Source organism: Panthera uncia (genome assembly GCF_023721935.1).
Source record: "Panthera uncia isolate 11264 chromosome B3 unlocalized genomic scaffold, Puncia_PCG_1.0 HiC_scaffold_1, whole genome shotgun sequence".
In the NCBI taxonomy this organism is placed as follows: Eukaryota; Metazoa; Chordata; class Mammalia; order Carnivora; family Felidae; genus Panthera; species Panthera uncia.
The window spans coordinates 114,116,885-114,131,909 of record NW_026057582.1 but is presented as its reverse complement, the minus strand read 5'-3'; the positions used below and the strand labels follow the sequence as shown (position 1 = coordinate 114,131,909).

Below are 15,025 nucleotides of genomic sequence, written 5' to 3'. Positions count from 1 at the left end.
GGCGAGTACCTATTTATCTTTCAAGACCCCTGTAAAATCTTTCTTAACATCCTCTACATATGTATGAAATTCATCATACCATACACTTTTTACATACCTCTATTTTAGTACTTACATTGCATTGTAATTATTTGCCTATAACCCTATGAAGTATATATTCTTCCAGAATAGTGAGTGAATCCAGTCATCTACCTTATTATGTCCACTTTTCAGAAGGTTGAGATCTGGTTTGCCAACTCGTCTGGAATAGAATGCTGGAAACAGAAAAGAAATAATGTGTTTTATTTCTTAACATTTATACCTGAACTTACTGAACTTAATAATATCATTAGATGATCTGGTTGTCAATAAACACTTGAGTCCAAGAAGGAATAACCTATGGAATGTACCATAGGAGATACTTCTTACGCCCTTCTGTGACGGGGCACCCTGCCTCTACAACTCCCATTCCTATTCTCCTTTTCCATTAACAATATTTTCCCTTTACACTGGAGATAAGATGCATGAAAAGTAGCATATAAAAGTGAGACTCTGTTGCATGCTCAGAACTAAAATGTCAATGTTGAGGGGAGAGGTCATTTTTTGAGAAAAGATTATAGTTTGTTTGTTTTTTTTTTAAGTTTATGTATTTTTGAGAGACAGAGAGCAAGTGAGCAGGGGAGGGGCAGAGAGAGGGGAAGAGAGAATCCCAAGCAGGCTCCACGCCATGAGCGCAGATCCCAATGTGGGGCTTGAACTCACAAACCTTGAAATCATGACCTAAGCTGAAACTAAGAGCTGGACGCTTAACCAACTGAGCCACCCAGTTGCCCCTAGTTATTTTTAATAGAAGTCTTCTCCATGAAAATGACCTGGTTCAATCAAGCACTGAAACTAGTTTTTTAAATACTCTATAACTGTTCTGGAGACCTTATTTACATTTACACAAATGAGGTGGGGTAATTAAACCTGGCTTCTGCTTTTGTTGACAGGGCAATTTGTCTTGAACCTTGGTAAATAGGAATCTTTGATGCTATTGATAACTGAACACATCTGCCTGTTACTCTTAAGGTTAACCCACCCAGAGGTTCCATATAGTAGTGGAGCCACATCATCCACCAACAATCCAGAATTTGTGGAGGATCTCTCCCAAGGTCAGTTGCTTCAGAATGAGGCTTCAAATACAGCAGAAGGCACTGAACAGAGGCATGAAGATGAGGTAAGCTGAAGAAGCATTTCTTCCTGTTACCAGTCTCTGAAGTTTCTAAAGAAGCAGTCAGCAAAGGAATTGATCGAAGCATTCATCCTCTGGCCCCCCTACATTCTGCAGAATTTTCTTCGTAGAACCATATTAATGGTTTCACATAAAACCATATTAATGGTTTTAATGACACAGAGACAAGTAGACTCTTTTTCCCCCTGCTTAATAAATTTATACCTACATCATACTAGATGCTCAACAAATGCTTACTGAATGAATGAATGATTTAAATAAGTAATTAACGAGAAGTCTACATGCCCTTGTTCAAGGCCACACATTTTATGCACACCAAGCCCTATAGCATGGAATCATACATTCTCAGAGGATCCACACCACTTACCAAGCCATTCACCCTCCCATAGAGGGCATCCTTCTCTAATTCACACAAGGTTCCATATGGGCCTGGGGCAGTCATGCCCTTGTTGGACTTTCAGTGTTCCTCACAATTGATTGATTACATTGTCCACGTTAGGCACTCTCTTTTAGTCATACAAGAATACCACCATGAATTTCATCTTTTTTCTTGTTTTATTTATTTGTTTTTAAAGTTTATTTATTTAATTTGCGAGTAAGTGCAAGCAGGGGAGGGTCAGAGAGAGAGGGAGAGAATCGCAAACAGGCTCCATGATGCCAGTACAGAGCCCAACGCAGGGCTCAATCCCACAAACCATGACCTGAGCCAAGATCATGACCTGAGCCAAGATGAAGAGCCGGATGCTCAATCAACTGAGCCTTTCCAGTGCCCCATCATCTTTTTTCTTACTTTAAAAGAGCTGATTCTTTTCATGTTGGCATCCTTTAAGATTATAATGAATGCTTGAAGCTTCTTAAACATCTTAAAATCCTTAGTAGCTTTAATGTTACTAAGTTTACAAGACAAAATCAGGGGGGAAAAAGGCTGATAGCAAATACACCATTTGCCCAGTGGTGAATAATTCATATTAATTTGGAGGACTACAGTACTATAATTAATATTTTAATGTTTTTGTCCCATTTCATTTATCTTTCTCTTTGAAAGAAGAATTCTTGTATCCATAAAAGTTTATTAAGTGATAGGCTGTGTGTATTTGTAAAATTATGAAGCAAAAGTGTGAGGGAGCTTTCATCTCATTAAAAGACAAAGAGATGGGGGGTGCTTGGATGGCTTGGTCAGTCTCTCTGCCCCTCCCCTGTTCATGTGCGCGCTCTCTCTCTCTCTCTCTCTCTCTCTCTCAAAATAAATAAATAAATAAACTTTAAAAAAAGAAAGACAAAGAGAAAGGGCTGTGGTAAAACATCAGTAGTACCTCAGTCCTTTCTTTAAACTTTTTTGAGGTGATTTCATTTTTTGATGTAACTCATAACATATAAAGACCTCTGACTTTATAAAATAAACATCTTAAGGAACAAGTCATCAAGGCAAAAAACTAAGTATTCATTTTGGATATGTTATACTTGATGAAATTTCGATATTAATTTAGAAATCTATATGTTGTCTACTGTGGGAAGTGAACTGGTCTTTGAATGGTATCAATGAAAAACATCCTTCACGAATGATTTTTAAGCCCTGTACTACAACTTGTCTCTTTGCCCAGTGTTTGTGACATCTTGTTCTGATCTACCATGACAGTGTCCCTGGCACAGTGCTATGTATGTGCTGCATTTCTCATTTAGGAAATTCCCCTGTCAGGAGTTAGGACTTGTTAAGTGCATATGAAGGCCAAAGTGTACATGATCATGGTGCCCCTTCTTCTCATCAGTTAGGATTAGCCCCTTAATGTAACAGTCTGTAGTGTGGTACATGAAAGGATGTGCAGATGAACCATCTAGAGTTCCTTCTTGAAGACTGCATTGTAGTCGTTTGTACCTATGACAGATTTGGAGAGCTTTGAATATCTAGGCTCCTAATAGTAGGAAAATGCAACTCTTATCCTGTTTTGTTCGTTTGTTTTATTGTTGTGTTATTTGGGTGGATTTTGTAATTTGGTTTTTGGTTTTTTTGTTTTGTCTTACAGCAAAGAAGTAAACGAGGAGGTTGGTCCAAAGGAAGAAAGAGGAAGAAACCTCTTCGAGACAGCAACGCACCCAAATCCCCCCTTACAGGATATGTTCGATTCATGAACGAGCGTCGAGAACAGCTTCGAGCAAAAAGACCAGAAGTCCCATTTCCAGAAATCACAAGGATGTTAGGCAATGAATGGAGTAAACTGCCCCCTGAGGAAAAACAGGTAATTGTTCCTATTCCTGATCCTCTGCTTGGTTTTGATTATGCCTCAAAAATAGCTTCCATCAGAAAAGCAAAGAGGATGGGTGGTTGATTCTTCAATTTTGTCATGGGGCGTAGAAGAACAGAACAGTAGGATTCATCATAACTCTTTTCTCTAGCACAGTGGTTTTTGTACTGTTTCAGGATCTGCTTCAGGGGTACAAGCAGGAGGGCCCCTAGCAGCCCCCCTAAACCAAAGCAGCTCTACTTTTATTTGATTTATATGCTGAGAGTTCATATAAGAATTTTATAAAAAGTGATTCAATATTGAGAAATTAAGAAATCTGTTGATATAATTTATTCTACCGAGTCAAATGAAAAGTCAGGAGTTCAATAAGAAAAGGTCATTTGATAAAATTCTGCTGTTCACATAAGATTTTTGTTTAAATTTTTTTAACGAGTTCTGGCAAATTTAACCCACTATGAAAAATAAAGCAAGAACTATTTGAATTCCTCTCTAAGCAAAAACTAACACTGTTGCCAAACTGAAACAAATCCATTTGTTAGAGAGGGTTGAGAGGAATTAAGGACAAGATAGCCACAAATTGGTTGAAATGCCACAAAAGCAGAATGATGGTAGGTTGTGGGAGTGGCTTGGGGTTAAAAGTTCCCAGCATTCTCAGCATCTGAAAGATAGCTATATTTCTTTTATGTCTCATACTCTTTACAAAGGATTCCAAACAAACAAAAACCAAATTGAAAAATACTCTGGGGAATTAACTGAATTCAGAAAATTTCAAGGAGATTATATTAAGTTGCAACTTGAAGCTCTCTGTGGTAGCCAGCAAGTAGAAACCAGTGCATATTGTCCATTATTTTATCCCTAATGTATAAAGGGATCATGAGCCGTACATACTCCATACTTCATTGTTTACTCTTTTGTTTTTAATTTCTTAATTTCATAATTAATACATGCTCTTTGTTTAACATGTTTTTAAGATGATGCAGAAGTGTGTACAGGAAAAAGCAAAAGTAACATTAATTTTCTCCAGAGATAACCACTATTAGGTAGGGCAAAGGTTTTCGTGTTTGTTTTTAACTTTTTTTCTTTTTACTGTTTATTTATTTTTGAAAGGGGAGAGGGGCAGAGAGAGGGGGGTACAGAGGATCCAAAGCAAGCTCTGCACTGACAGCAGAGCCCAAAGCAGGGCTCAAACTCACCAACCATGAGATTGTGACCTTAGCCGAAGTCAGACACTTAACAGACTGAGCCACCTAGTTGCCCGTTTTTAACTTTTTGTTTTGAAAAAATTTCAATGTACAGAAAGTTATAAACACAGGATAGTACAAAGAATGGCTAAATACCCTTTACCCAAATTCACCCGTAGTTAACACGTTTTACCCCGTCTGTCCATTTGCATATGCACTTACACTCTTCTGAGCAAGCTACACATACTAAGCACTCACGCTCACTTGCTTGTGTGTGCATGTGCATGCTCACTCTCTCTCACTGACATACCCACGTGCACGCACACTCATGCTTGTGTGCTTTCTCTCTCACACACACACGCACACCTTTTTTCAAAATCATTTGAGAGTAAGTTATATACCTCATTGCCCTTCACCCCTAAATATTTCAGTGTGCATTTCCTAAAAGTAGATATGTTTTCTCACACATAGTTTCATTATCAACTGTATAATTTTATATTAACACAATACTTTTATCTAATTTACTGTCTATATTCCAATTTTGTCAGTTGACCTAATATCCTTCCTCTGTGACATTTTCCTCCTCCAGTTCAGATTCCAGTCCAGGGCAGGGTTTTGTGTTTCACAGTCAGAACTCTGGATTCCTTTAATCTGGGATATGTCCACAGTCTTTCTTTGTCTTTCATGACATTGATATTTTTTAAGAATGCAATCCCTCCCTCTTTCTCCACCTCCTTTTTGTTTACTTCTAATGAACATTGCTCATTTTGTACTTGTCTAATGTTTCCTTGTGATGACATTGAGTTATGCATTCTTAGAATACTGCATAGGTGGTATTGTGTCCTTCTCCGGGTATCACATGTGCAGGCACACAATGTCCTTTTATTCCTTACTGGTAATGTTAATTTTGCTCTCTCGATAAAGTTTTTTTATTCTCTTTTACAATTAATAAGCAATCTGTGGAGAGACATTTTAACAACATACAGAGTCCATTCCATATCGACGTCCCCCCTAGATTTAGCATCCACTGATGACTTGCTTGGTCTAATCTTTACCGTGAGGGTTGCAAAATGATAATTTTCCAACTCTAGCACTCCCTTCACATTTACTGCTCAGCTTTCAGCATTCTAACTTAAGCAAGAACCCTTTTCCTCCCTGCTGTTTGTTATTTATCATTGGTATGAGCATACTAATTTTTTTCCCCAAAGGTTTATAATTTTATTACTGTACTTCAGTATTGGGGTACTTAAATTGTCCCATGTTTGACCAGTCGGGTGTCTTCTACATCTGATTCTTGTGCAAGACAAGGTTTTTAATGTAATATCTGACTCTAGTTTGTGTCCATTTAAAAGCACTATTTTTATACATTATTTCTTAAACCTAATTGCTGAATGAAAAGGACAAGGCACTAAACAAAATTATCCTGTTGGATCAATGGCTTTATTTAAATAATTAATAGCATAAAGAGTGCAGATATAGGCTCTGTCATAGTAGTCCATTTTAGGTCCATAGGATGAGGTCATTCCTTTTTATGTTCTTTGTGTCTCCCGGCTTTTGTGCTCTACTCTTCTGGCTCTTAAAAGGCCAATTGATGTATGAGATCATTCTCTCAGAATGGGTTGGGGATAGAGAAACAAAGTAATATTCCATCCTTTCTCTTGGGAAGACTAAATATGCCTATGTGGTGTTCAGTCCTCTTGAGGACTCTAGTGGCCATGTATAGGTCTGTCTATGGGGTTAGAGGAATAACTGTAATGTCTTCATATGAATATTTTATGAGAATGATCTCAATAGAACTTGTCTTCATTAAGTTAGAAAATGTAATAGTGTAAAGAATTAGAATCACCTATTTCTTTTATAATTGAAGGATTATATTTTTTTCTATCCATATGATTTCTTTAGTCTCCCTTAGAGCTTATCCCTCATATACTTTCTTCCCATATTCCAATTGTCCTCTGTTTTCTTCAATGAGTTCACTAATATTTTACCCAGATGTGTTTCTTGAAAATAATTCCACATTTCTTTCCTAGCGCTACCTTGATGAAGCAGACAGAGATAAGGAGCGTTACATGAAGGAACTGGAGCAGTATCAGAAGACTGAGGCCTACAAGGTCTTCAGTAGGAAAACCCAGGACCGTCAGAAAGGCAAATCTCATAGGCAAGGTATCAGAACCAGAATGAGATGTTTTTGTAGTTTGTTGTGCATGACAGAGCGTCACAAAGCCTATTGTTAGCGTGATAAATGTAAAAGGTAAGTTTCCATCATTTCTCTATTGTGCCACATTCACAAACATACCTTGGAATTTTATTAAAATCATATCACTCTCATTTAAAAATCTCAGTTGCATTTCCATATCCAGTGTCAATAATTTGATTTGTGTTCCAAGACCCCTCTTAGTTGCCTATGCTTTTTTTCCTAATTCCGGGTTTAGGCATTTCTCTGCCTCTAAACAAGTCTGTCTGCTAAACTACATACCTGCCTTTCTTTGACACCACTAAGCCTTCGTGCACCATTTCTCCCACCCTTCAGTGCTCATCCTTTTCATTCATTCATCCATTCATGTATTCGTGTACTCAAACACTACATGTTGAGCTTTCATATATTGTCTACCAGGCTTTATTATACCAGGCTTTCACCTAGGCATTAAGGATGCAACAGTGAACATGACAGACAAGATCCCAGTCTTCATGGATTCTTGTTCTCTGTTAAAATTCTTCATCACACCCTTCAAGTCCCCTTTCTTCAGGAGACATTGCCAGAGAAGCCCCACCTCCCACTAGTCTGTCATTCCTTAGCCATTGCATCTTCTCCACATTTGGGCATCTTGCCTGCTAAATTTTAATGTTGTATAAACAGCCTATGGTGTGTGTCTCCTGTCCACTCTCCCACTCTGTTCTCCTCAAAGGTCAGAACTGCATCTGCTGTTTCTCTTGTGTCTAACTAACTAACTGTAGCGCAGCACAGTTCGGTTGCTTGGGTTTTGTTATTGTTTTGTTTTGTTCTTGAAACTAATGTTCTCTTATTCTTTCATATTTTAGATGCAGCCCGACAGGCCACTCATGATCATGAGGTAATTAGCTTTCTGTCTACGTATCATATATCTATTTATAATAATGTTGCTGTTTGTCATGCTTTTGGACCTTTCTTTTTTTTCTTTTTTTTTTTTCTTAATGAATGGCATATTATTTCCTATCACATAATTCATATCGGGTGAGTTGCTTTTGCTCAAGGATTCTTACTATATGGCGGACACCTATCATGAGTCTGTCCTTGAACTACAGCCTCTAACTCCAGTCCTTGTGGTCCAAGAATTTTATTGCCTTGAAATGCTAAAGATGGCTGGAATTTGGAGTGAGGTATAGAAATGAAGACCAGCTGAAAATCATAACTTAATGATAGTTTTTCATCATCAGATATCTCACTCTGACTCTCAGAAAGTTGTTTTTTAGGGAATTCAACATTTAGTTAAAATGAACTATTCAGCCACAGTGTCAGTGGAGCACCAGTGACAGTATCTTGGTTCCTAGCTCACAGGCACTTATTTGTTTACTGGCTTTTTCCCCTCCATTTGGTTTAGCCTGTCATCCATAGGATTTGGGCCTATGTTCCTATATAGGATTTTAGGCCCATGTGTCTTGGCTATGTGTCTTGGCAAAGAGAGCGTTATATAGGTAGCCCAAGGTTCACATATGGTTATAAGAAAATAAAATATTTTGGTAATTCCATGCTTTACAATACTCAGTGACTTTTCATCGCTTATCAAATTCCATTCACCTCAGCAATCTGAGTCTTCTGTAATCAAGTCCCACCTTCCCTTTCCAAATACCTTAACTCCCATGTTTCCCATGTATATCTTACATACTTAGTTAAAAAGCCTTTACTACTCATTGTCCTCCACGTGCCCCCATCCCTTTCTGCCTCATGCTTGTGCTCATATTCTTTCTTGCATGAAAATACTTCTGTCTGTCACTCAGTTTCCCATTACCCCTCCCCATCACCCCATTCTGCCTCGCGAAATTCTAGCCATCCATCAAACCCGGTTTCAAGTTCCATTTCCTCTTTCAAGCTTTTCCTGTGTCTCTAGCTTCCTTTAACCCTCACAGCTCTCTCTGTTTCTCATCTGCAGTCAGCTGCTCTAGCTAAGGTGTTGAGATTATTCAAGTGCTTCTGTTCTTCACATCCTGGATTATAATCTTTTCAAAGGCACCCATGGTCTAGTTTCCATCTTGTACCCACCCCATTACGACCTAGCGTGATGTCCGTGCATTGGGAGGTCTTCCAGAAATACTAATTTTTATACAAAACCCATCTGTTTAAATAACAGCAGAAATTTACAAAAAAAGAATTTTCTGTTGTAATCTTGCGTGCTTTTGGCTTTTTAAGAAATAATTTTTTCAAAATAATAACTTACTTACTTCTCTTGGGTCTGTAGTTCTCATACCTAATTTGGCATTGGTGACCTTCAAAACATAGAGAAAACATTTAGATTAACAAGTCAAATAGATTATTTTTAAGTTATTTTTAATGCTTTTTTAAATTTTATTTTAGTGTTTATTTTTAAGAGAAAGAGAGGGAGAGAGAGAGACAGAGAGACAGTGAGGAAGGGGCAGAGAGAGGGAGACACAGAATCTGAAACAGGCTCCAGGCTCGAGCTGTCAGCAAAGAGCCTGATGCAGGGCTCAAACTCACTAACCATGAGATCGTGACCTGAGCCGAAGTCGGTCGCTTAACCAACTGAGCCACCCAGGCACCCCATCAAATAGACTTATTGCCATCCATGAATTAGAAAGTAAGAAGCATAATAAATACTAGCATTTTATTCTTCAAATAAATCCTATGAAAATATAGACATATGACATCTCCTGACATCTCCGTGCTCTAATTAGGGTGAAATAGTATGATATTTTTTACTTGAGAAACTGTATGTATACTTTATATTTAAAAGCCTAATTGAATAGTGTTGCAAGCTTTTCATTTTGCCAGATACTTATATAATTACTTATTTCTCTCTTTGTTTGTGTGCCCACCTACCCATATCATGAGATTTCCATAATTCCTTTTTCCCTTATTAAGCATCCTTTATAACTTCTCTATCCTTAGTGGTTGCAAAAGAGAATTTGGGCAATAATCTAAAACATTAGATCTCACACTTTCTAGTCAACAACCGATTAATTCCTTTCATCACTATGAATTTTGCTGGCCAAATTATATGTGGCATTTTTGTCCTCCGTAAAGTTTATAGTTTTAGTCAGGAAAGATTTAGTAGATTTACTCAGTCACAGAAACTCCTGCTGATGATTTGAGAAATGAAGCTTTTTATTAAATGAGGCTTTTTATTTATTAAATGAAGCTTTTTATTTTTATTTACATGATTTAGCATGGTATGGATTCGATTTATGAAAAAGGGATAAATCTCTGTGTGATTTCCCTATTTTAGGATTAGATACATGTTAAATCAAAGGAAAACAAGAGGAGAGTAGATGGACAGCCAGCAGTAGTTTCTCAAATGTGCATACAGTGGGCTCTGTAAATCTGTCTATTGGCATGTCCACATCAGGATAAAGCTCTCTTAGCAAGGTTATTGACCCAATTAATGTCCCTCACTTTATCAGATTTTATTTTACATTGAATCATATCTTTCTTAAACTTGGTAATTTCAAAACAATTGAAATAAAGAAATAGTTTGACAGTTTTTAAACATAGTTACATAATGATTTCCTTATGTATAACTTCTTAGTATAGTAGTTCAGAAAAATAAGAAAGCACTAGGAGTGAAAAGCAGCCACAGAATTCCCCATGGAAAGGATGAACCGAATCAGGCTTTAAAGATTCCTCAGGTTTTGTGAGGGGCACCTTGAAGAGGGTAAAATGACTTGAGCAGAGTTATGAGTAAGTTAATAAAAGAGCAAGTATCTAGCAAAGTGCCTAAAACATCATAGCTTTTAAATACATGCTTATTTCCCTTTACTTATCCCATTAGGAGTAAAATGACAAATGTAGTAGAATATTCTTCAAAAATATTCTTCACTTCAAAAAGACTAAGACCTCAGAAACTCTCTCAACTGACCCCACCCCCACCCATTTTGCAGGCAAGAAAAGTGACTTGCCTGAGACAAGAAAGAACTTCCCCAGAATCACTTACTGAATTACAGGCAGAAGTACGAGTGAGATGCAGGCTTCTGTATCCGATTTTGGCATTCTTGGCTGCACATGGCCACACTAAATGGAACAAACTAGTGTTGAAAGTGAAAATGGGCCGGTTGGTCACCAAATCTGTCGCTAATTAAGACAGAAATTATTTTGTTTGTATAAAGAAACCTATTATATTCCTAAGTGGAACTTGGATTCCTAAGACATTGTTACCATGGCAGGTACTGGCAAGTTCCTGTCAGAGCTAAAGAAATCTGACCTAAAAGCCACTTGAGTGTCCTGTACAGCACTGGGGCACTGGGACTGGTACACAGCAGTAAGAGTGTTCCCTGAGGTAAAGGGACCTTGAGCAAAGCATGTCACGTTCTATGAAATTCTGGCCTTGAACCTAGATCACAGCAAAATAGATTCAGTTCGAAAGGGCCCCTGTTCTTTTACCCTCCACTCAATATATAGAATAAAAAACCTAAGTGAAGGGCATTTTTGCTCCTCTTAGACCAAAAGCCAGCCTTCTAGACACAGGAGTCAACTAGTGTTACTCTCAAGAAAGCGTCTACATCTCATGTGAGGACTAAGATAGAAACAATAATTTTGTTTCTCCCTTAATTTATGAGAAATGACAAAATGACACTCAGCCTGAACAAATTAGACCCTTTCAATGAAGAGGTAATGAAATCCTTATGATTTTAATCCCTTGAGCGATCCTTGGAACAGCTTAAGTATATCAGAGCCCCCAGGAGGATCCTCTCCATGCCGAGTAATGTACTCAGTAATGGAAGAGTGCTGATGGTTTTTATTACCACTCTTCCGTTAAGTAGAATTGCTGTTGCCTTTCAGAGACTGAGCAGTTTCATTTAATTGCTTTCGTGTTTCTTCTTTTGCACTCTAAGACTCTGTACCAACGGGCAGTGTGTTAATGTACCTACACGGTACTATTCTCTGCCCTTATGTATTTAGCTTGGTTTGGGCCACTCTGGCAAAGAGGAGAATTACCTGTCTGAGGAGACTCAAGGCCTTGGAGAGAGCTCTTGGTACCACAGAATTGGGGGCGAGCATCCCTCCCTACCTAACTAGCAGGTACTTAGACCTATGACTAGGTGACTGATCTCATATGAACCTGTAAAGTTAAGTAGGAGACTGAGCAAGGTAGCATGATAAAGTCATAAGACTATACGAAGTCATTTGTGGACTTGTATCTGTTACACCTTGTTCATGTTCAAATTGTATGTCATAAGTTTTCTATTTTCCTATAGCAACCCAGCAACAGAGTTAGAGCATAGGTAAGCCAGCAGAGTCCTGAGAAAGCCACTATGAAATATGTCTAGGATCCTTTCTGGCACCAACTCTTCTTGCCCATGCATTAGTTCTCCTAGAAACCACCAAGAACTGGCCCAAGGTATAGCTTTGCATGTTGAAATTGGGGCTTTCACTGATAATTTTGTTGTTTATTTTTAAATTGATATGGGAAAGTTTGCTTGCCTTCTTTAAGAGATAAAGGTAAAAATTAAGTGCTCGGAAAGTTTCTTTAGGTAAATACATAGTTTTTCAGACTTAACATCTTAGATGTCTCTCTTGATCAGCTGCCATTGGCAGGCTGTTCATACAACCCAGCCCCCTTACAAGGCAGATGCCAAAGTGAAAATGGAAGCTTGGTTGTCAGAATTCCCTCACAGACTGTTAACTGCTTAGCTTTTTACTGGGCACCAATCATATTTGTGTTCAAAGATAATAAAAGGCTAGTGGCAAGAGTTAGGAAAGATGCATTCTATCTCTGGCTTTAAACATGTTTTTGTAGGAATGTTTTGTTTTTTTGTTGTTGTTTTTTTTTTACCGTTCTTTATGTTATAAAGATTTTGGAATCTTCAGATCTCACTAGCAATTCTTCAGTACTCATTTCCCACTGTTGTCTTTACCATCTTATGTAAGATTTTTTTTTTATGTAAGATTTTAAACATTGTGCCAATACACTTATAATCTATATTCCTAATCCTTTCAACTTCAAATTCATTGTAGAAATTCCAGCCAAGGCACCTTGAAATTGGCTTTATTCTTAAGGGTCACTGTGGAATATATTTTGCAGTAGTTTTGTGAGACCTTTATTTTTAAACTTTATTTTTAAATTCACCAAATTGGCAAGTTAATTTTAGGCTTTGTTATTCTCTTCTATCACACATAATCCTGGATTTTCTCAGTTTTAGAGGCTAGTTATTTCTGACTTCTTGATTTTGTTTTTGTTTTTGTCTTTCCTGTGTTTGAAGAAAGTGTAAAAGATCCCCAACTATAGGCTGCGCCTATAAATAAGTAAAGTGGTGGTACTAATAGGATGCCATTATTATTGCTCATGACTGGCAGATCTCTGCTGAAAGTTCTTATTGTCCATTTGGCAAACTTAGAACAGACAGCCCTATCTCAGAGCATTTTACATGGATAACCAACAGAAGCAACTGAAAAAACATGTGGAAATTCCCATTCTCTGTTCCTACCTCAATACTTGTATACTGTTGACTATTCAAAGCACAGAACTCAGAAATGGCTTCCAAATTCTCCATTAGAGAAACTTATGTAGGTTTTTTTAAGATTTCTCATTGCACAGCAATTGTACACCTGAGAGAACTAAATATTTAACCTGCTTGAGCTCTATGAAAGGTGATTCCAATGAAAAGGTGGAATTTCCCTCACACCTTCACTTGGACTGATCCTTGCTCACCCTACTGTTTCTTTAAGGAAGACATGGCCTTCAGGCCTTACCTATTTAAACACACACACACACACACACACACACACACACACACACGTAACACACAGTGGAATATTACTTAGCCATAAAATAATAATGCAATTTTGCCATGGTTAGGCCTAGAGGGTATTATGCTAAGTAAAACAAGTCAAAGAAAGACAAATACCACATGATTTCATTTACATGTGTAATAGGAAAAAAAGACACAAAAAATGGGAGCATCTGGATGGCTCAATTGGTTAAGCGTCTGACTCTTGATTTCGGCTCAGGTCATGATCTCATGGTCGTGAAATCAAGCCCCATGTAGGGCTTCACACTCAGCGTGGAGCCAGCTTAAGATTCCTTCCTCTTTCTCTCTCTCAGTCTGTCTCTCTCTCTCTCTCTCTTTCTTTCTCTCTCTCTCCCCCTCTCCCCCTCTTTCCCTCTCTCCCTCTCAAAACAAAACAAAACAACACAAGTGAATAAATAGACAAACAAAAAGCAGTAACTGGCCCATAAGTACAGAGAACAAACTGATGATTGCCAGAGGGGAGGGATGTTAGGATGGTCAAAATGGGTGAAGGGGAGTGGGAGGTAGTCTTCCAGTTCTAGAAAAAGTAAGTCACTGGGATAAAAGGTATAGCAGTGGTTTTGTAATGGCATTGTATGGTGACAGATGGTAACTACACTTGTGCTGAGCACAGCATAATGTATAGACTTATGGAATCACTACATTGTACACCTAACATTAATGTAACATTGTGTGTCAACTATACTTCAAGAAGAGAAGGGGGAAAAAAGAACTGTTTTGTTACTCTTGATTTACAGAAAGAAACAGAAGTAAAGGAACGGTCTGTTTTTGACATTCCTATATTTACAGAGGAATTCCTGAACCACAGCAAAGGTAATTACTAAAGTATCATTTTGTATTCCTCAGATTTGTCACAGGGGATTTCATTCTCAGGAGGGATTCATTGCTCAAAAGCAATGGTAGTGATATTCTCCACCCTAGGGCTAGTCTGGAAGAAGAAAGCTACTTTTTTTTCACTCTCTAGCAAAAGTAGCTACTCACAAACCAGTGAATGAAAGCTAGACCAGTTTTGTTAAAGCTACTTTAGTTTCTGGATCAAAGGAAATAAATATGCATCACTAATTCAGTTGCTTTCAGACTCTTAGCCCAAAACCCTTTGTATAATAAAAGCTTATATGGGCATCCAGAATATAAAATGAGTAAGAGCAAAGCTGACCCCATTGCAGGAAAGATGGAGACCCACAGCTGTGCTTGCATCAGTCTCCCAGGATCCCCTTGCGAAGCCCTTCAGGCTTCTCATTGCATAGTTTTAAAAAACAAAACAAACATTGAAATACCAAGAATTGCAACTGTTCCTTGCAATTTTAAGTAGGAATATGACCAGCTTTAAGAATTAAAATAGCTCTGGGGACCCAGGCATTTTATTGCTGAAATTGCTATCTGGAAGGCTATAATGAGACTAGGGAAATGAGGTGGGGTAGCTAATTAGAGAC

General features: G+C 37.9%; 1 protein-coding gene and 1 long non-coding RNA gene across 4 annotated transcripts in view; one reads left to right on the top strand and one right to left on the bottom strand.

Annotated features, from left to right (window-relative positions):
- HMG20A (high mobility group 20A) overlaps window positions 1-15,025 on the top strand; it is a 68,137-nt gene that overhangs the window by 46,183 nt on the left and 6,929 nt on the right. For all 3 annotated transcript variants that reach the window (XM_049611904.1, XM_049611902.1, XM_049611903.1), the window contains 5 exons: window positions 1,051-1,198; window positions 3,235-3,447; window positions 6,665-6,797; window positions 7,674-7,705; window positions 14,330-14,405. In XM_049611904.1, coding sequence (XP_049467861.1) covers window positions 1,051-1,198; window positions 3,235-3,447; window positions 6,665-6,797; window positions 7,674-7,705; window positions 14,330-14,405 — 602 coding nt within the window. The remainder of the gene's footprint in view (window positions 1-1,050; window positions 1,199-3,234; window positions 3,448-6,664; window positions 6,798-7,673; window positions 7,706-14,329; window positions 14,406-15,025) is intronic.
- Window positions 98-10,907, bottom strand: LOC125908957 (uncharacterized). The gene is made up of 3 exons (XR_007453498.1): window positions 10,778-10,907; window positions 9,051-9,095; window positions 98-254 (listed from the first exon to the last, which is right to left on the bottom strand). It is a non-coding gene; the product is annotated as an uncharacterized LOC125908957 (long non-coding RNA).